General features: G+C 42.3%; 1 protein-coding gene across 1 annotated transcript in view; it reads right to left on the bottom strand.

The window, feature by feature from the left end:
- drosha (drosha ribonuclease III) overlaps positions 1-21526 on the bottom strand; it is a 127483-nt gene extending 105957 nt beyond the window's left edge. The window contains exons 1-13 of the mRNA XM_080515355.1: positions 21388-21526; positions 19210-20056; positions 19038-19106; positions 17665-17938; positions 15357-15498; positions 12761-12921; positions 10346-10426; positions 8881-8967; positions 8687-8773; positions 5828-5899; positions 5467-5548; positions 3258-3332; positions 558-727 (exon numbers count right to left, since the gene is read on the bottom strand). Coding sequence (XP_080371481.1) covers positions 558-727; positions 3258-3332; positions 5467-5548; positions 5828-5899; positions 8687-8773; positions 8881-8967; positions 10346-10426; positions 12761-12921; positions 15357-15498; positions 17665-17938; positions 19038-19106; positions 19210-20054 — 2145 coding nt within the window. The 5' untranslated portion in view covers positions 20055-20056; positions 21388-21526. The remainder of the gene's footprint in view (positions 1-557; positions 728-3257; positions 3333-5466; positions 5549-5827; positions 5900-8686; positions 8774-8880; positions 8968-10345; positions 10427-12760; positions 12922-15356; positions 15499-17664; positions 17939-19037; positions 19107-19209; positions 20057-21387) is intronic.
- Positions 21527-23036: the final 1510 nt, after the last annotated feature.

The raw sequence follows: 23036 nt of genomic DNA on the forward strand, positions 1-23036 counted from the left end.
AAATAGTAACTATTTCCAATAAATTCCACGTCTTCATATCAGATGAAATGTTGAAAATCCAGAACATGGGAATCAATCTATTCATGCATAATGCTGGAATTTCAGCATTTCAAAAAAAAAACCCAAAAAACCAAGGTAAAGCTCAATATATGACCTTTTTAATGGACTTAGTTTGACTGGCAGTGTAATCTTTAACTGGAGTCGAGGGATGGAAGACTATTATACACCCACTCTGCAAACCCTGACAGCAACAATTCGTCCTGCCGGGAGGAGCAGTTGACTCAATAACTCACCCACACCAAAGGTTACACAAGCATATTCACTGTTCATATGCAACCTTTTAGCTGGCGATGACATCTTCACCTTTATCCAGACACAATTACTGCACATCCTTTAAAAAATTTTCAAAAAATAAATGTGGTGGGGGGGGGGGGCCAGGCAGGAAGGTTAACCAACTTCACCGAGACTTAAAGGCAAAGCCTTTCGGGAGTGCAAATGGCGTTGGAGGTGAGGGGTTAGGTGACGGGGTATAACGGGCGGGACGCGCGAGGCCTTACCATGCCCGGGTTGGTGACGATCATGCCCTTGCACTCCTCGGCGTACTTCTGCCACTCCAGCTCCTCCCACTGCAGCATGTCTGCGATCTCCTCCTCGGGGACCAGCGGCTTGCTGCTGCGGAGCAGGTAGAACAGCACCTGGTGCATGGACAGCACCTCCTTCCCCCCATCTGAACACAAGAGAGTCAACACAACTGAAGGAAATGTTTTTTTTTAAATACATGGAACCTGCCTTACCTCTGTCAACTCTCACTTTTTGTTTCCTGTCTTTTATACACAGTGTGAAAAATGTCTCCCTGCATCGCAATGGCATTGATGAGGAAACGCACAGGTGGCACTGGTGCGAGGTTCACAGGGATAAGTGGCGGCACATAATGGCGTGCATGTAATGTAATAGCATTCCAATCTGTATTACAGAATCAGAAATACACACACGGAAACACAGCCGTGCACAGGCAACGCAATCAACCAGGTCAAATAGAGTCAGCTTAATACACACTCATGCAAAATTGATTGACCCCCCATTTAGGAGTGCTGGGCTGGACACACACACACACACACACATGGATCTGCTGCCCTCTCAGATGCATTAAGAAAAGCACACAGTCTCTGACTGTAACTTTCAAGCACACCATCATCATCACGCCCACCCCACCCCCCCCCCCCCCCCCATGTGACTCGCTGATTCCCTCCGCAGATTGCGCCGCAAAACACAGCTTCTTTTGCAAAAGAGGCGGATAAGTGCTCGCGGCCGTCTAAATTGGGAGAGCTGGGAGAGAAATTGTTTTCTGATGGGGAAAAGGAGGTAGGTGGCAGGGCTGTCATCGCTAAATAAATAAATAAAGGGATCAAATCTGGTGCGGCGAGCCGACGGTGCACCAGCGCCATCATGTGCAGCAAAGAGGAACACCATCAGAAACGTCCCACAATGCAACAGTTTGCAGGTCACATCAGCCACATTTGAACTACTTTTCCTTGAGACAATTCTTTAAATATTAGGAAAGTAGATACAAGATCATGTGATTTTGTTCATTTAAAGGTTAATCTGTTAGCTTTTTGGATTAAAGAGATGATTTAGAAATTTGAGAGACGACAAAATAAAGAAAGGGGACGGATACAGAGTTCAACTATTGTTAATGACAAGTATTTTTAAGATTGCGGTAAAACGTGGAACAAAGGCTAAACTAAGCCTCGAAACTGGCACAATTTTTTTTTTTTTAGAAAGGACTGAAAACAAGAATATCTCTGAGTTCCATTCATTTTAAATAGCTGATTAGTATTTAATATCTACTGATATATAAAATACTAATTCTGTGTGACACCATGATCCAAGCTGCACGTCCATTCAATGCCACTAAAATGTTACAAAGTATCAACGAATGAGCACCATGACTTATAATTTGCTTCAAATTACTTGAGACCTCTCAATAAGGTCTCCATGATTATAAATGTATGTTTTTAACAATTATTTTCACCTTAACCTTACTAACAAGAGTTGGTGATGTTAATGTCTTAAACAGTCTCTGTGAATTATTTCATTATTTAATGACCCAATTTTTTGTGACACTATTAAAAAGACATTTATATATATATTTATACAAGTAGTACATGGAAACAGTCTTTCGTATATATATATTGTTGCTATTGCAATACATTTGCAATACACTGTGCAGCACCACTTTGCATGTGTGTAGGTACGAGTATGTTTGATGAGGTTTATGTGTGTCTGCCAATGAGGATCTCTAAAAGTCCATTTTCTATTGCTGGACGAAATCAAGGCGATATTGTAATGATCTCGTCAAATATCACGATTACGATATGTAACGCGATCAAATACCCTTTAGCAGATGATTGTAACTGTCTTTGTGCTTCAAGATCCATCTATCTTTGGTGAAATATATTGAAATGTAGAGCATTAATGCACAAGGCATGGAACCATAACTTTGTTTATCTTTTATGTAGACCAACTGTCTCTACCTTCATTATCAAACTATGCTCCTATTGCTAATAACAAAAAATCTCAATCAGGTTGTATTGTCCCTCAGTGTAGACTGACATGGCTCGATCTCCCATACTGTGTATATCGTCTTCATAATGCTAAGTAGCACTGTGGTAGATCTTGGAAGTGTTGGGAACAATATCTAAAAGAGTATTGCTTTACTGTCACACCTCTACTTTGTGGCAGCAACTACTTGAGAGATTAATCCGCATGGATCAGTTAATTAAAGTGATAAAAATGAGGCATTTCTTCTGTTGCCAGCTGAGCCAGCAGTTTCTTTTTCATGGAACAAGCTTCAAATGACAAATGGCTTAAGTATTCCTTTAAAACCTATTCACATTGACATGTTTAAACGTTTTCTGAAACGCTGTCATGTCATGCCTTAGAGGCAACAATAGTTTACTCACTATTATAGACCTGGATGTGGTCATTAAAATGTCCAATCGTTGCAGCTAAATGGAATAAAATGCATGAGATCCGTCATGAATAACATCATATTGTACATGTATAATGAACATACAACCTGGAAATAAACTCAACGGAGTTTTTCTGCACGTAGATATCAGTAAAACTTGACATGAACAAAAGCCAAGTGGAGTTACGTTCCACATGCAAAATTCTTTGCACTCGTGAGTTATTCTGCTTCTTCACGGCCCCTCGGTGGAGCACCACGGGGAAGGGAGAGATGTGTGGAGTCCTACCAGGTAAGAAGCGAACAAAGCGGGGCATGAAATGAAAGCGCTGGCATCCAGAGGACTCGTCATCGGGATCAGGACCTGCAACACAGAACACATTTTATGTTTGTTCTTCACATCATTTCTGCACTGGAGAGCATTTTTTAAATGATTAAATATAACTGGAAATGCACGGTTGGAATAACAAGCATGGATTGTTGGACTGCAGTGATTAATTAAAATTCAATCTTTCAATTATTGAGAGCTGAGGAGGGAAGAGGGAAAAAAAAGGAACGCACGGTTTTTAATGAAATAAGATGTTTAATATTTAAAATATTCTATATGTGTGTAATGACTGTGGGGCTGTATTCACATTAATATGATTAGATATTGGTGCAGGCCCGCTTCTGTGCTCATTATTAGTCCAACAGATGTCCTGTACACTCGATTCTGACCTTGTGCTTTTAACACTGCTTATTAAAAATGCAATATCGCTCTGTGATAATATGAAAATGACAAGATGTCTTAATAAATTTAAACATAAGATAAAAAAAGTTACAAGTGGTAAATCTTTGTTAAGTGTTAACCACTGACGTGTATTTGGAAAAAGGAAAATGATCTATCAAAGCAATAATGTACGTGGATGGGAAGCAGAAATAAGATGCGCTTAAATTTAGATGTTAGCATCTTTTCGACGTGAAAACAAGAGCAATCAGATTTCTGACATCTGCCAAAGGTTTATAGAGTTTTGACATAATCCTTAAATGCCTATAAAATAAAATCCCGCTCACCTCCAAATTTGAATGGACTCTTCCCAGGCCTAATATCTATATGTGGTGAAACTTTGGACTCAATCCATGCAGTAGTTTTGACGTAATCTTGGTAACAGACATACAGCTAAATAGATACCCGTGATTTTGTTACGCCTTTGGTGGACGAAATAAATGACAAATATACTGAAAGCTTCAAGAAAACGAAGCCAATTTCTCTTTAAGGCTGCTAACGCCAATGCTAACCATAGCTGCTGTGGATAAATCTAATGCTAATCACAGCTGCTGTGGATTAATGCTAAAGCTAGTGATAGTCAAAGCTACTGTGGATAATGGCCAATGCTAATGCTAGCCAAATCTACTGTGGATACAAGCTAATGCTAATCACAGCCACTATAGATGAATGCTAATGCTAATCACAGCTTCTGTGAATAAAGGCTAATGCTAATGTGACAAAGAGTTTGGGATTATATGTGGCTGTTGAGAGCTTGTTTGTAAGCAATGTGGCTTTAATTCAGTGCAACAGTAAGCGTTACAATAACAACTTTTGGCTAATTCTAACAAAGAGGAAAGATATTTAAAAATAATAACAGTTACTAATTACTATCAGTGACAAGCACGCTAATGCTCTATAATCTGGATGTCAGTGCTAATTAAAAGAAACTGACTTGCGAATGAAATGTAGATCGTATCAAGGAAAGGTAACAGCTTTTTAAGGACGGCTAATGCCACAGCTATGGGTTGTACAGACTTTTAATATGTCATAACGTGCAACAAGCAGGTTAAAACTTTGACAGTACTAATTTATCACTTATCATTAATCACTGACCAATCGGCAGACGGCTGCATTTTACTCCTCCTGATCAGACCCGTTCTGTAGTGCTGGCTACCCCAACGGAAGGGTGAGGAACAATCCTGACCACTTGGCACGGTTATTTCGGTATCATCCACAACTTTTGCAGTTCCCGCGGAAAACCCGGAACGTTTTAGTTCTCTCACTACTTCAGCATACCTGAATCTAATGATGATGTCATCACCAAGGTTGTGAAAAAGCCCAATAACGAGCCCTTCATTTGAATCAGGTGTGCTGCAACTGGGAGAGAGCTAAAAGCTGCAGGACACCGGCCCTCTAGAACCGAGCTGGGACAGCCCTGGTTTACATGATCACAGTGCTCAGAGCTACTGAAAACGCAACCATTTTAAAACGGCTTCCAATATGGAACTTTTCAAAAAACGCTCCGACACGAAACATGGTAAAGTGGAGCTTTTCATAAACACCGTGCATGCATATGCGCACCAATAGTTCTGCAGATGCACAAGTCGAGGAACAATAACAACAATGGCGGCCTCCAAGCCGAAACATAGACGGACAGTCGGGTGAACACTTCTGAACCTGGTTACTGAGGTGAGCTGTAAAGTTCTCAAATAACCTAAATATAGTTAACTTTTTTTTTTGTGCCTCGTACCCGTCAGGTTCCAGTCGTACAGCTCCAGAATATCCTGGAACAGGTAGGTGCCGAAGAGCTCCAGGCCTTGGACGCAGTAGTTCTGGAGAGAGAAACAACAGTTCAAACTTACAGCAGAAGCAGATTTAGACAGGAACTCTCACCGAGAGCGCCTTAATGTACTGTAGATGCGACGGATAAGTAAATCCAGCTCTGTAACTGTATCGCATAAGCCACTGTATCGATACCATCGACTCCAGCAGGTCAAAAGGAACGGCTTCTCCCTCTTCTGAAAGGATTAACAGAGGTGCGCTCCGGCGTCGGGAGATAAAAACAAAACGAGGTGAGAGGGAGCTGCCAGATAAAGCCGGCTTTCACTGACCTCCGGTGTCATCTCCTCTATGAAGTGAATGGTGTAATCTATGTTGAAGCGGATCACACGGCACAATGGAATCTGTGATGAGGAGAGGACGGGGAGAAGAAAGGACAGGCCCGCTCATTAGACAGAGGTTACAGCTTTTCAAGGAAAACTCAGTAAAAGCACTGAAAATCCTCCTGAAATATCACAATTTGCACGGTGGATGAGGTACAAAACCATCTGCTTTTATTGCAACACTTTTCATGCAAGTTAGAATAAATTAAAATGCTCTAGAGAGGAAATATTGACATAAAAAGACAAAAACAATACTAATAAAACTGTAGATGAAAAGGAAAAATTATTACAAAAGCTCTGAGAAGTGTTCAAATGATATTTTAAACATTTCTAACGAATCAATGTCTTAGAAAACTTAAAATATGATATATAAATGTCTATATAAAGAGATAAAGGTTAAAATGCAGATCAATGCCTAAAATAAGTCATTATTTAACTTAATTTATAAGTGTTTTTTTTCAATATATTAAAGTAAAAAAACACAATTTAAAACAAATAAAATACAGAATAAAAAAATGTGCAAAACTTGACAAAAATATCAAATTTACAGTAATATGTATTATCAGTAAAATAGTAAACAAATGCATGTTAAATAAATGATAAAATTAAAAAAAACATTTCCCATGATGTGATTAAAACAATGATACATTTTTGAATTATCAAACATGATATCCAGATTTTTTTTTTATTTTATTCTTATACCTCTAACTTATAAGTCATGAAAGCTTTTTTTCTGTTTCATTTGTTTTCAATGTAAATAAATAGCATACTTGCGGTCTTATTAATGTGCACCAAGGTGAATGAAATGTCGACCTCTTTTTGTATTTTGCAACATACATTCAAGACAAGACAATGACATCAGTGTAAGATGCTGAAAACAAGTCAAAACGATATTTACAAATCCTGTGTGCATGCAATAACTGGAAGGGAGAGGAAGAAATATTAAAGAGAAGAAGAAAAAAAAGATAATCAACGGCAGAAAGAAAGAAAAACAGATAAATACATTAACCGTGAAAGGTCTATACACAAATGTAATGAAATTAAATAATAATAAAGAGAAAGAGAGAAAGAGGGGCCCAACCAGGCAGGCAGTGGAGGATGAGTGGGGGACAGGGCAAACTGCCCCCCCGACCTCCACCCCAACTCCCTATTCCACCTTTCATTTATTTATTTTTTTTAATTAAATTCATCTCCCCGTCCCTGCACAGGCCTTCTTGCAAGTTCTGGACGGCCGCAGTCATGAAAGCTTAAAGCAGAGTATCTCAAAATATTAGAAAACTTTAAATTTTCTTAACCAACAAGCACATTTAAAATGACAAAAAGACACGAGAAACATTTCCGGTGACTTGCCAAGAGATTCAAAATAACTTTTTAACTTCCCGATGAACGTGTTGGTTTATCGCGCACGCACGAACGCACGAACGCACGCACGCGCGCCCCTTGAAAATGAATCTGGCAAAATCTCTGTAAACAGATAAGCCGTCTCCTCTGCGTTTAATCTCCCCAGTTGCACGCCCTTTGTTGTGGGAGCGCGGGGGTCCGTTTTAGGAGATTAACCTGGGAGCCGCGCTCATTCCTGCCCATCTCAGCGGCTAACTAGCGGGGGGCTAATGTGAGCACGCTCCCAGCTTCCTAATCCCCCCTCCGCGTGCCGCCACTGAGCGTTTACCCCCGGCTTTTAACAAGGCCCGTTTAAATTATCCAGTTCAAATCGTCGCTAATCCTCGGGGCTCTTTTCAAGCTCGGCGGATATTGACCGAGCGCTCTATTATTCGAACATGTGGGTGGGGAAACACGCGCGCGTATCAAGACTGAGAAATAGCCGGGCTTTGAAGAGATCTTTCTAGAAACAGGGTTTGGTGATTCCCCCCGTCGAGTCCTTGCCCTCTTTAAACTTGCTCCTCGGGTGCGGTTGAAACAGCTACAGAGGATGATGCTCTTTCATTTCTTTTTCAAACCGGCCTTCAAAAACGAGGCAAGAAGAACTATGTGACAAGGTCAGCCCAGTTAAAGCGGGGCAACCGGGTATAACATCATTGGGATGACTCATACAAGTGTTGGTTGGTTGGTTGGTTGGTTGGTTGGTAAAAAGATCAATTGCTAGGTAAGTGGGAAACAGAATAGGGAGGTGGAGTGGTAGAGAGATGAGTTGTTCGAAAGATTTGATAGGTAGAGGGGTGAGTGTATGCAGAGATGGGTAAGAGGGTAGGTGGGCGGATTGATAGGACGATGGGTAGGTGGGTAGGTAGGTAGGTGGGTAGGTGGGTAGGTGGGTAGGTGGGTAGGTGGGTAGGTAGGTGGGTGGGTAGGTGGGTAGGTAGGTAAGTAGGTGGGTGGGTAGGTGGGTAGGTAGGTAGGTAGGTAGGTATATAGAAGGTAGAAATCAAAGTGAGAGTGCAAGAGAGAGATTGGTAGGGTGGTAAGATGGTTTGTTAGATAGGTTGAAGGGTGGATGGATCTGAAGGTTTGTCAGTAAATACCCCCTCTGTTTTCTTCTGGTGTTTATTGAAGACTCGCACAGGATGAAGCTCACTTTGTGCTAAAGACGCACACAGTCAAGTACTAAACAACTCCTTCAAGATGAAATGCCGGCAGAGGAGCGGGAAACATTAAAGATCCTCCTTTGTTTCACCTCTGTGAGGATCAACACGACGACAACAGATAAAATAGTGAAAGCTCAATGTGACACAGCGTGGAAGCAACTGCAAGCACAGAGCGAGTAAACAGACGACTGCGAGCAAACAGGAGCAGAAGCGAGGAAAGCGGTGACACGGTGATCCATGACTGATGGGACAAAGGGAAGCTTACGTTCGTGAGCGGCATGTGGGAGAACAGGGAGAAGCCTTCGAATAGGTATTCGTGATCGTCGTACTCGATCACCGTCGGCCTGTCGGTCTGGAACAGGAAACCAGATTCAGATTTAGAATCGATACGTCCGCATTAATTCTGCTGGGTTTTTTTCGTTCTTTTTTTTTACAGTTTGATAACACACAGACTCCTACCAGGAAGTTTGTCGGAGGTGAGACGGTGATCCTGTAGTGGAAGAGTTTGCCGGAGTTGTTGTTCATTCCGCGGCATTGTTTCACCGGCTGGAAAAGACACGCAAACTCAACGGCGGACACACAAAACACACAAATCTGATAGGAGATCAGAGGAAACTGCTGCGTCAGCGATAAATTACCGAACCAAAAATATGCAAAGATTCAAGCCGACATTTTCACTATCCTATGTCTTATGCTTTCGACTGATTTGTTTCATTATTAGTAGTTCCAAGTCATTTTTCAAAAATGATTTTAACCCCATCACCAGTTTTTTCCGGAAAGATTTTCATGATGGCTGAATTATATTCAGCTTCAGTAGATGGAATCTTAAGATCCCCTAAAAGAGGTTTTTGTTAGCAAAGGAGTTGTACGTAGTCTGTTGAGCTACCGCTAACTAAGGTAGTAGCTATCGAGCAGGAAGTTCTTGTTGGGATAGTGAATTATTATTAAGTAATTATAAGTTCAACTCATCCGAAAAATTATAATTCGTTTAAATTTGTGTAAAAAGAAGGAGTTTCTCCCTTTTGTGATCGTTGTGTTATAAACCATCTAAACGGCTTCATTCCAATTCTATCCATATAAGAGATTTGTTGGGGTTCTCTCTGTAAAAAAACACCCGGAAATTACTATTTGGTTCTATATAGATAAAGTTGAATAGAAGAGGATTGTTACCAGTCACTAGTTGTTGGATTTAATTGGAAAATCACTTTGTTTCCGCTCCACAGAGTCCCTATGGACATTTCTTTAAGTACACCAGTTAATGAACTCCTGCCATGGCTGATTAGTAAAAACTTAATTGACGGTCTTTAATGAGTGTGACGGCGCCTTCGAATATACAATATCAACTTATAAAAACAGATTCCGGGTCAGTCGAGAAGAAACGGGCAATTAGTGGACTAATGGATGAACGACGGTGTACGAGGCTCGTTTGTTTTGGCTCCGACGCAGACTGTAGGGGGGGGGGGGGGCTCAAACTAACAATCGTGGGACGGGAGAAGTGAGAAACGTCCTGACGACTATGTGCAATTAAGAAGCGAGTTCCTATGGACCCGGATTCAAAGTAACCAGTTTGATCAATCCAGGTGGGAGTTATTGCTCCATAATGAGAGGGAGTGAGTCATAAAAAAAAGAAAAAGTGAGATCTCAGTATGTGGGACTTGATGATTCACTGGGAGCAAGAACCTCTGTCACATCCTCACATGTGTTATGTCATCATTCAACTCTTTAAGTTGATGCAATCCGACTTGTGCCTTCAAATGTAATGGAGGAGGGGGAGAGGGAAGAAGGGGAAAAAAAAGCTCCTCTGTGAAGAATACATTCAAGCAGGCTGGGATGATGCCCGTCCCCACCTTCCCCTCATCCTCCGCCGTGGCGTGGCACCGCTTCAAGGTTATGAAAAGGGTGATTTATTCACGGCGTGTCATACCTCCTCCCCTGGGTAGATGCTGTGGCGGATCCCTGTACGTCTGGCCTTGGCACTGCACTTACACAGGGGACCATCATTCATCTGGACAGAAAGAAAATACGGGAATCAGACAGGAGCCGTGTACGACACGCACAGACGCCGCTCCGCATCACACGTCTCCGAAACCAAACCGCACAGCCCTGACCTTTATTTCTTAGAGTTTCCAGCTGGAGCTCGTCCTCCGTGCTACGGCGGGGCCCCCGTTATGTATTTATCATCATCCCTGTGAAAGATCTGTCCTCTGAACACGACTCTGATTTACACACATTCAAGGTACTTTCCCCCCCTTTGTTCAACAGTACAAGAACGACTGATTCAATTCTTGCGGAACACAAAAGGTATTTGAACGACTCTGGAAGTTATAAATTAGGTTGGATCAAAGACTCCCACTAACTCCTAAAACTCTCAAAAAGAAAGAACTGAATGACTCAAGTTCACACATTTAGGCTAAGAAAAGCTAAAACGACAAAGCTTTACAGATTAAACTTCACCCCAAGTTATACAAGCAATGACAACAACGGCATTAGTTAGAAAAGTTCCACCTTGGGAGCCGTTAGTTTCGGTTGCTCCCGACTTGAAAACTTCATATAAACAGGGACCAACAATTCATTGCGATCTCACGCGAGGGTAAATCACAGCCGCTTTAATTAACGTGAAGGATTGTTACCATTACAGACACCGTTCGACATTAAGTCATGCTTAAATTGTTATTAGAAGTCTGACGGCTGATGGGACACGGGGCCTGCCGCCGCCGCGCTCCGATCTTTCACTGCCGCCGAGCAACGGGCTCAAACAGCCTCGTAAATGTTTGCACTAAAATCGCTGTAAACTGTTGGGATGAGCCCGGAGCTCATCTTTATGCCCGTTATGGATGCTGTCTGTTCCGTGACCCCCGCTGACCGCTGCTGGGAGATTCTACGACGGTGCTTTTCTGCTCTTAAACACACACACATTCAGAAGTGATGGAGCTCCAGCCTCAATATACATCTGCAGCTCGCTGACTGTCGGGCTCATTAAAGAGCTATTAGCCCAACGAGCTGCTGAAGCATCTGATCTGCTCGGCCACTTTAAAAAAGAGAAAGAAAAGACTGCAGAGTCAGCACTCTTCCGCAGCTCCCTTTCACTCGACGGGACCAAAGAAAGCACAGAAGTGCTCTTTGTGATGCCTCTGCGCAACGTTTATCATCTTCTGTGTAGATTTGGGGCTAAAATGCAGCTTTTGTTGTTCGATAGTTTAAGTAACTCCGATGCACAATGTGGACTACAGGATTACCACAGTCCAACCTCTTTAATGACATTTAAATTCACTTTGCCTCCTTCACAATGTATATCGGCAACTTCGTTTCCCACTTTAAGTGAATTGAAGTCAAAATGCTCCCATTTAAAATTGCTAATTAGCACATTAATGACAAAAAGATGGTTCAAATGTGGGAGTAAATCAAGGTGCTATTATTGCATGGGATTATAGACAATCTTAAGGAGGTGCCAATTTCTTTTAAATGAACTATGGCATTTATTTGGGTTATCAGGTAAATGTGTTAGACTTAATTGTAGCACTGTTTTAAATAGGCTGACACAGACAAGAAGTGGTCCGTCTGGTTCTCTTTCACATGTAGGGCATTTACCCCCCCAGAACTCGTGATCACAAACTAAAACTATGCATTTATTATAAAAGCTTTTATACATTTATCACTGCGACTGTTTGATTGTTTCATTACTTCACAATCAAATGGGGGGAAAAAGTCTGAATCGGAGTTCTTCAAGGTTTGTTCTTTCATTTGGAGTCTTGTCCCAGATTTAAATGTGGCAAATGTTTGATCATCCGTTCGCGCCGATTGTTTTTCGCTTTTCCAAAATCCAAAACTCTCAAAGCATGACCTGCTGTTTCTAAACTGTTTCCAAAATAATAATTGATTAGAAACGGAACCATTCAGGCAGCAATGTTCTCGTTATGGTTGCTGTAGTAACCTTCTGTAAAAAAAAAGTAGCATATTCCCCAGTTCACCCAGTGACAGTTTCAACAAGTGAAAATACAAAATGTTTGTATTTTTATTTCACAGCAATCTTTTCAAACCAGGTAAATGCTGTAAATGATGTAGTAAGCATGCCAGACCACTAGTTAAAGAACTTTGTTCTGAGTCCTGACACTCCGGAGGCAAAAGTTGATCTACTTGTGCATGTGCAGAACTATTCACTACGGTCGCAGAATTCCTGCAATCTCCACAAAAACACACTGAGCAACTGACACCCAAAAAGCAACGAATGTTTCGAGTTTTCACTTGAAAGCGCCGTCGTGTAAACAGAAAACAACGTCACGGAACGACGCTCCCGGCCGACACGCCGTTGGACCGACTGGACTTGCTGAAGGTCACCAACCTGTCCGTGGTCGTTGTACCACAGCTCCTCGTGCAGCCGGTCGGGGTGAGCCTTCTTCCTCTTGATCTCGGCGATGACGTCGAACACCTCGGAGTCGGAGCTGCTGGAGCAGGTGCTCCCTTCTCCCTCGGACTCGCACTCCGAGTCGCTGCTGCTGTCGTCTGAAAGCAAGGGAGCAACCGGGCCTTTAATCGTAGACCTTTACCAGAGAGTTGATGACTAAAAAAAAAAAAACCTCAGGCAGAGAGCTGGTTGAGCATTTAAGCTCACCCCCCCAACTTCCCCTCGATCGCTGCTCAGCTGAGCCGCTCGCAAAGTAGTACCCAACACAAAGTCTGGCTAAGGCGGTCTGTCAAGATGCTTTCAGAGTGTGTGTGCGCTCAGGCTCTGCCAGAGGAATAATCGCCCGGCTGTGCTGATGACACCGCAAAGTTCCAGATCCGTTACATAATTTGCATTTACTTAAATGTTTCTGGAGGCAAACAAACACTTTAGTGTGACGTACCGCTGCTGAATTCATTGTTTAAGCACCCCTCCCCCCTCCCCTTCATTGGGATTCCTCCTTTTCATGCCAAGTGCAGCTTTAAAGAGATTAAAAGAGCCAATGTTGACATCTGGCACTCGTCCTTTCTTTCGCTCTTCCTTTTTTTTTTTTTTCCCGTACAGAGACGTAACCTCACACCAAACCGGGGATGATAATTACCAACTCAGCTGAACGGTTTGTGGCTCTTGGCTAAGGAAAGCCTTCAGTTCTTATCAGCACTTTTCTTTAACTGGAGTACTGGATTGTGAAGTCGGCGCCCGGAGCCCAATATTTAACAAATTAGATCTCCCCGAGTGAGATTTATATTATTGCAGTGCGGAAACACGCGATCCGGCAGACGGGCCCGCAGAAAAGATCATAAACATTTGACTTAATCTCTTCCTCGCCCCGCCGCACTGCTGGGAAGACACCAAGTGTTCAGTGACAGAAGCTTATCAACAGATGAGTGTGCTGTTGATTGTAGTGGCTGCGTCAGTCAAGAACAAGCTTGTAAAGGTGACGACGTTTGACCTGGAGCGATAGACACAAGTTCCAATCGAGGATTCAATCAGCGATTGATTGAAATCATGCCGTTTATTGGTTCATAGAGCTTTTCACTGGCTCCATCCTGGCTGCTCGTCCGATTGGCGTTCTTTCTTCTGCTGTCCTGGAGGGTAGGAGGTGGTGGTCTTTTAATAACAGCCCGTTTGTGTACATCACTGCAGTCGCATGTGACAGGAAGAACACTGAAGGGATGTAATGAGTGAAAACGACTAAAAATGAGCGTCGTTTTCAAAGGCAAATTCAAAATACGCTTTTGAATACCTTGCATTTTATCTTTTAGCTCCATGTAAATGTTGTCTCGTCATACAGTGTGTTGGGAGCTTCATCGTCGCATTTGTCTTCTACTTTTTCTTAATTTTGTCACCTTGAGGTAAACCGTCCGTCGTTTTGAGGCCAAAACATGTTTGACACAATTCAAACAGCACCTTCCGTCCGTGGTGTGCGTTCCATTACTTGCCCAATTTGGTATGGTCTTCAGGGAGCTCACGGACGCGTAGAACAAAGTAATACCACTGGTGACCTGTGGGGGCAGCGCTGTGCAGCAAGTGTGACGAGCGCAATGTCGGACGAGAGACTGTGTGGATGTTTGCGTGGACACGAGCAAATGTAGAACATTACCTCGTCCAGGCATCGAAACAAAGAGCCTATAAAGAACAATTGATAGAATGACTCCACACTGCCCTCTAGGGGATGTTTTGTTTGGCATAAAAAGTAAGGGAAGCATAACATCTGGAACACACGGACCAACTGATATAAGAAGAGCACAATTCGGTCTCCAGTCATTCTTAGTCATGCTTATTCAACCTGCTCTTTGTCTCCTCTCCTTTATTTTCCTTATTGTTGAATTTGTCTTCTTCATTTTTGTCTTTTACTGCCTTCCTGTTCACCGTCAACGTCGTGTCCTTCATCTTCTCATTACGCTTTCTTTTTTGTACTCGGCCGTCTGTTTCTTTCTTCAACTTCTTGTGTCTCATTTTGATCTTTGTCTTTTGTCTGCACCGTCTACTTTGGAGCCCTTTTCTTCACGGTTATCGTCACTCTTATTCTTTGTCAGAGTCCCTTTCTTTGTTTTTGGCACCATCTTTTTCATACAGTTCTTTCTTTCTTTGCTTCTCCTTTATCATCATTGTTGTTGTTGCCTTTTTTTTTTTTAAGTCATCATCTTCCTGTTTGTCAACATGCTCCTCAAAGTGATTTTTACCTTGTTCATTTGTTCTCAATATATTCTCTTTGATTTTTTTTTTTTGGCACTTACAAATGTATCACTCTTTCACAAATGTGCATCCAGATCAACTTCTTTCCTACCTTTGCCATTTCCTCACGTATGACGGCATCTCATAACCTTCAACGGCTCTACTTTGTTACTACTTCCTTTATATCGTTATAGAAACTGTCTGCGTTCTGTGATAAATGATCAAATGTAAATCAAGCAATTAATATAAACACAACGTGCCGGTATGTTCAACAGATCAAAAAGTTGTGTGGTTGTTCTCTTTCCCACTTCATCACCTGGATCCTCGTCCAGCTTGGTTTTGGGAGGATCCCATTTGGGCCGCGCCTCCTTGGCCCGCTCCTGGCGTCTCCCCAGCTCTTCCTCGAAGCGCTCGTACAGGTCCCTCAGTTTACTGGTGCCCACGACGGTGGATTCCCCCTGAAACGCACACAGGTCGGGGATGACAAAAGTACGTAAACAGTTCAAAAAGTTGCATTTTCAGCGGCTCAGAGCACGGTTGTCCCGTCGCGCCCAACAGCCAAAGAAACTTTTCCGTCCTCGCTTGAAAATGTCGTGGATTAAACGGGGCCTCGGTGACGAGACACTCGGTCAAAACCTTCCCAAATCCCCGCCGTGGCCCCTTCAAAACGTTTGGATCTCTGGGACGGCGTCGCTCCGACCTTTTACCCGTCGCCTTTCTTCCTGCAACCTCTGCCAGACGGCTGACCCGTCCCTCAGTAAAACTAAAGTGATTGTAAAGGTTGAGACGGAGCCGATTTAGTCTTTTCATGGCTGTGACAGGCGGGGTGTTAGCGTCAGCCGCTCAGTAGAAGAAAGGGGGGGGGGGGGGGGAGGACCCAGAATTGCATTTGCACTCGGATCACTGCAATTTCTGTGAGGGTTGATAGCCTAATAATAAATAATTGTCTCTTTTAATGACCTAATTCTGCCTTCATATCTCTTCAGTCGATTTGTGACTTTGTTACGACGCCCAAGGTCTCGCTTCGACATTAAGAGCCCCGCTAATAGACTGGCTGCTGTGAGCAGAATAAAGAAGCTCCGCTACTTTTTGTGTTTCACCCGGTGAAAAGTCACGCGGCATTCAGAGCGTGTAATCCCTCCGCTCACAGTCCAGCACGAGGCCTTTGTTGCACATCATCCTCACTGTCTCCACAAACATTCACATAAACTCATTTAAAAGGATGCATACAGCAAAGACAAAAAGAGGATGCATGTTTTCTCTTTAGGATTGGAGAGCTGGTTTTTGCTTGACCTCTGGAGAAATATTCATCTGTCCAATTTAGCAAGTTAGTCCAGTCGAGTCGGAGTTGTGTTTAGTTCTGATTGTACAGGACAGACTGGAGCAGATGACCCACTCGTTGCCCCCCCCCCCCTTCATTATATAAGGCCCACAAACCGATTTCCAGGAATGTCAAATAATTTGTTTCACATGTATAAAGAATGCTCATTTAAAGCTGAAATGCAAATTAAGGATATTTCTTGGTTTATTTAAATGTAAAACTATCAAAAAAAAATCAGTTTGGATTAAAATGATCAACATATGGTTAATCCTTTTCATGGAATCATCTGCAGGTAGTCTAAAGAATATTTTACACTAAATGTGCACATTCAAATTGACCGTAATCTCGTAGTGAGGATGAACCTATTGTGATAAAAGTAGTTCATCTCTGCCTAAAAGGCAAATGTAGAGGAACGTCTTCACAGAAACATCAAACATCCTGACGTGTGTCATATTTACTGATCAGATAAATACAATTATCCAAGTGCCGTCTTTGGCTTCTGCTGCACCTTTTATCACTTTTATTTCATATTCTGGTACTGTAGCAGCATTCTGTGGTCATGCAGTGACATCGAGTGGCTCAACATTGTGTGCTTGGTTTTCTTTTAATTAAATGGACTCAGAAACTAAATCAAATCATCGACCAGACATTTTTACATTGTTCAGTCATGTGAGGTGATTTAAATGGTGATAATGTAGCATTTATTATATTATTAAACACAACACATGAACCAATTGCGAAACAGGAACTAAGCAAATTGATATTTTATCAATGTCTTCTCAAAACTTTCTTCATATTGAAAGGTAAAAATATTTATTTTTGAATTTTTTTTAGCTAACCTGAGTGTTTTTTCATTGTGAAGAGTTTTTCTTTAAGATATTCCTTAAAGATAATCCTTTATTTGTCGCACAACTATGAAATTTGTATTTGATACAGCAGAGAGCAGCCAGTAATAAAAAAAAGTAGCAAAAAATTATGAATAATGAGAGAACATCTGTAACAATATTTTATATTCTTAATTGATAATGTTGGTAGTGATTGGAAATATGCCAAAGATGATGTTATCACTGCACAGAATAAATGAATATGAAATGCATATTGCAGACAAGGTGACAGTGATGGACATCAAAAAGTCCAGTGCAGATTACAAAGTTCTACAATTTTATTGTGAAATGTGGGCTTTAAACTTGCAGAGGATAGAGGAGCTGCTTCTGACACATGAAAAGAGAGAACGAGGCGCCGCTGGGTGGTCGTAATGTTGTGGCTGGTGCATGTAAATGGAGTACAGAAGAGGAAACGGTACCACTTGGTCCATGGGGTCGTTGGAATAGAAGTTCTCTGCATGTGTACAGCGGATCCAGGCCGGCTTCAGCAGCTCCTCCTCCTCCTTCTCCTTCTCCTCGTCCCCTCGCTCCTTCTCCCGTTCCTTCTCCCGCTCGTCGGCGGCCTCGTCGGGCTCCCGGCTCCGGACGGACGAGGAGTAGCTGCGCTCCCGGCTCGGCCCCGACGAGCTCTCGGACCGCCGGTCCTTCTCGTCCTCCCAGCGGCCGCGCTTCCGATCTCTGCTCGAGGAGCGGCTGCGACGCAAAAGGGAAAGAGTCAACCTCAAGAGGGTTGTTCAATTCTTCTTTTTTTTTTCCTTTCTGCACAAAAAGTACTTTTTCTAAAAAATTCCATTTCTCTTCAATCTCATTAACGGCCTCTTTGTCGCCGACGTTCCGCATTTAAATTTCATTCTCGCTCTTTCATTGTGTCAGTTCTCTGACTTTTTGGATCTTTTCAGCACATTTTTAGTTTCCAATAAAGATTCTAACTATTTCATGAGAATAATCATCCAAATGATGAATGTCCATGAAAAGCTTATTTTTGCTGACTGATCAGAGATCAGAGATGGACAACCTGCAGGCCGTGCATCACATGTGGCCCCTACTGCCATACACTGTGGCCGACAAGCGAATTTCCACACATGAATAAATGACTACCAATCAGAATTACTACAAAATACTGCATTAATGAGGCTGTTTCAAGATAAAAAAAAAAAAATGTAATACTTACATGCTGTGTAAAATCAGAGATCTACAATAAATCATTTTCGATAAATTATCCCTCCCCTGCTGTAAGTATAACATTAATGCCCATTGTGGCACAACACTGCCCCCTGTTGGACAATAGGCAATAAAGTACCATTAACCTTCACATGAATGCAGTTATGTCAGTTTTAAGGGTAAAGCTGAATGAGAGTTAGCTTTAGTATCATTAATGGTGCAAATTAAATCCATGTCTATAGATAAATTGGATGCAAGTATATCCATATCATATGCATGGGATATATGACTAAATTTGCAGACGTAAAGCTTTTATACCAGGAAGTGAAAGCCTTAGCTATTTTTTGAGTCAGTATTTCAGACAGAAATATATATAAAAAAGGTTGAAATAATAAACTGTAATGGGATTGGATTTTTTTTTAAGTTCTCAACTAAATTCTGCTCAGTTGAATAACTTTAGAAACATTCCTGTAAGCATAAAACTAATACGTTAAATAAAGAGGTTTTACTGAGATAGCGACAGCTTATGCGGGAGTTTTGATGTTTGATCTCTCCTGCCTTTGCCCCCATTCAGCTGAGATCGGATAACGTAAGACAGATGGATGGATGGATGGATGGATGGATGATGTACCTTCGAGGTCTCTTTCTATACTTGTCAGGCGACTGGGACCGCCGAGTGTCTCTGTGTCGATGCCGATCTCTGTGGATGAACACAGATTTATTAGAAGCAGAAAAACAAGAACAAGAAGAAGAAGAAGAAGAGCCATCATGTTCCTGCTTCACTTTGATAGCGCAGTACGTACCTGCTTCGGTCTCTGCTCCTGTGTCTGGGGGGGCTCCTCCCTCGGTCGTACTCGGAACGATAACGGCCCCCCTCCGGCCGGCCCCGCCTGTCCAGGCTCCGCCCCCGGTCCTTCCTCTCGCCTGGAAACTCCATCTTGTGCCGGTCGCTGTGGCCGCCGTAGCCGTAGCACTTCTGCCTGTGGTCGTCATGGCGATAGCCCCTCTCCGGAGACCTCCTGCTGTCCGGGGGCTTCTCGTACTTGTACTGCCCCCCATGCCGGACGCCGTGGTCTGGGGAGAAGGGTCCGGGGTTCTGGGTATACCCGGGGTTGAATGGGGGAGGGGGGAAAGGCGGGTGCGGGGGGTAATTCATGGAGTACGCAGGGTGGTAGCTCATAGACTGAGAGGACATGGGAGGTGGAATGTTGGGGTGGGGCATCGGCGGTGGGGGAACCGGAGGCATCATGTAGGGGTTGTAGGCGTTCTGGGCGGGCACTTGGGCCCCCAGGGCAGAGCCGCTGGTGGGGCTCGGTAGAGGTGGGGGCGGGAAGTTGGGTGGTGGCTCGGGGAAGCCTTGTCGGTTGGGGGGCTTGAGAAAAGGAGGGCGCAGCGGGCACTGGCTCAGGGAGCCGGGGGTCTGCGAGGGGGCGGGAGGAGGGTACTGCATGAAGTCGCAGTGAGGGGACAGGTAGCCACCGTGCCCGTGGTAACCTGAGCCGCTGGGGGGGGCCTGTGGGTTGTAGTGGTACGGCGGGACGGGGGGCTGAGAAGGGGGCGGCTTCTGGCTGCTGCTGCGATAGTTCTGAGGGGAGCCGTGCTGGCCTGGGGGGGCACCCCCTCTCACACGATCCTGATGGAAAGACATGGCTGCAGACAGAAAGGCGAAACACAAAAAAATATATCAGTTTTTCCTTTTCTGGGGACATTTTTGTTACTTTTTCAGTCAGATACAATAGCATTGAAGATTGTATGGCAGTCGTGTAGCAGCTTTCTGTTGTCATACAATGATAGAGTGGTCACAGATTTTGATTTTCAAGTGAAAAGGCATTGTTTTTGCGTCTTTTTTCTTTTCTTTCCAGAAATGTTTCTCTGAGCACTCAGCAACGCACTGAAATGATTTACATGTGTACAAAAATGGCAGAAATGTTGAAAACAATGGAGCTATTGAAGCTATCTTTTGGTATGCGTTTCATATGTTACCAAGTTTTTAATCATGTATTGTTTTGCACATTTCCACTTTATGAAATCACAAAACAAAGTCAATGCAAATGGTTTTGATTGTCGGCTTAATTTTCTGATTATTTATATATAAATAATCAGACACACACACGCACACGCACACACACACGCACACGCACACACACACAGTGTGTGGGTGCTCCTGTTTGTATGTGTAAATGTGAAGTTTTGAAGATGCGTGTGAGCTGAATTGTGTCTTAAATGTTATTGTTGAGAGTTTTTTTCTTGATGTTGAAAGAAAATCATTAAAAACCACGGGGAAATAAAACGGAGATGGCCCAGATTCAATGATCTACTCCTTCAATAATTAGGATCTAACCTGCAAATTCAGTTAACACTAAGGATTGTTTAAACAAACGGCATGCATTCATTGTGTAATTCACAGCAGAATAAGCCCTAACAGACAACCAACATGAAGGGCAATAAAACAAAAAATAACTGATACTATGCATCAAGGAATAAACCTTCTCCTGATATACTTAAATTTAAGCTCCTTAATAGAGCATTGCGTCCTCAAGTTAAACTTTGAATTGTGCGAGACACGATGGAAACAGATTAAACAACTAAATCAATGGTATTTTGGTTCCATCTGAAAGCAATTTATGTTAAAAGCATACATATATAAGCACAGGATGATACTAGATTATATTAAAAACTTGCAGGAAAACACAAATAGTATCATTCGTGGTTGAAAAGCATCCTCCAATTCTACTAATGCGAGCTTAACAAGGAACGCGGCGCCAACACGGGTGTAGTTTATAAATATGCAAGTGCATACTTGGTGAATAACGAAATCCACTGTACATGAGATACCTTTATCAGAGAAAATAGAGCGTTTTAGCGGATAACAGTGATGAATTATACATAGCTAACAACAGCTAGCGACACCAGCTAACATGTTAGCCAATGAGCAGGCGCGTCATCCCAGGATAGGTATGAAAACGAACCATTAAACGTACCTTTATAAATGAGTATAGCTTCCGCCTGAAGCGTATCACTTAGTCATCCTCTTTGGAGTCGGGATTTTCCGAAAAATACGTTTTTGAATATGAATCAGTATCAGGTGCAACAAGCGTGTGGGGGACGCTTGTGTTTCTGGTCGGAACAATTCGATGAGGGACACGGATGGACCAATCAGAGCAGGAGTAGATGGCTGACCAATCACAGAACGGAGAGAGCTCACGTATGAACCAATCGGAGAGCAGAGCGAGTCTGAAGCTTTTTTTTTTTTTTTTTAATCTTTATTCAAACTTTTACAATACAAACAGTGGGACCAAGGAAACAGTCTTTATATTAAAACAAATTACAATAGTGAAGTGTAGAGCCAGGGAGAGTTTTAAATAAAAACATTAAAATTACAGCATAACTAAATAGTTTTAGCAGCTTTCTTATTATTGGAAACACAGATGGTTTTGATGTACTGTTCCGTTTCCTTACCAAAGGCAATAAAAGAAGGTTTAGAATGACTAAATTTGGCTTTGTTAATATGAAATTTCCCTAAAATGATCAACAAATTAACCAGGTATATTTCTTTCCGCTTTTTTATCTCTGTTGTCATAGAAACCAAACAGTGCCTCTTTCCAAAACAAAGAAAATCAAATGTCACAGACTTAAAATAAGTATGGCATTCAATAATTAAATAAAACTGTAACATAATACATAGTATGACACTGAAAACAATACAAGTTCAAATGCTTTTTGTTTCAGGAAAAAAGTGTTTGAAAAGAAGAAATAACACATTTATTATGTGATGAGGAAATAAAAATAGTTTTTACTCTGACCATCAACATTGTTGTGTTTAAACGTGAATTTCATCACCATATTTTCACTCATACATGCTATAGCAAATTGCAATGGAAAGAGGATAAAATATAACCCAATACCGTATTTAAAAAAAAAGTTCTTCTTTAAAGTTTGCCACAATAGTTAATCTTCCTCAACATTGACAATATTTAAATGGTTTCTCCAACAATAATACGTCTAAATTAACATTCCCATGGAGCCCATACAAATCTCAATAACAGCATATCATGAAGGCTGGATGAAGAGTGAATAATGCTTGTTCGTACTGCTCTAAGAATATATGTTGGAATATTAGAATGTCGACAAATATATAAAATAGAAATGTGTTTCTTGCCAGCATCATGAGTGGAATTCTCTTGTTGTACTTGCGCTACAATTCCTCTAGAGGACAGCAGATAGTTTGCTTTCTTTCTTCTTTTTTTTACTAATGCAGAAAAGCTGGATATCGTCACTATGGAAACACACGCATGAGAAATCACAGATGGAGCACATGTTCACTTCTTCAGGCTGAGAGAATTTTTCATGAACAAGTTGGCTGCATTTTCGGGAGGAAACCTCAGCATCTACTCGTATCGACCTGTCAATTCTGGATTGTTTACCTCAGGGTGTGTTGCAGCGCTGGGCTCCCCTGATGTGATGATACGCACTGCCAAGTCTCCCAGGATGAAGGGATGGATCAGAGGTCAGCATCCCACACAGTTTGCTCGGAGGCATCACCCACGCTTCTGCCTTCCTCACTAATACCTGCTCAGCCCGGTTCTGTTGGGGAAACACAATATCAACCTGCAGCCAATATGTTGGGAGT

The sequence above is a fragment of the Blennius ocellaris genome (assembly GCF_963422515.1).
Source record: "Blennius ocellaris genome assembly, chromosome: 19".
NCBI lineage: Eukaryota > Metazoa > Chordata > Actinopteri > Blenniiformes > Blenniidae > Blennius > Blennius ocellaris.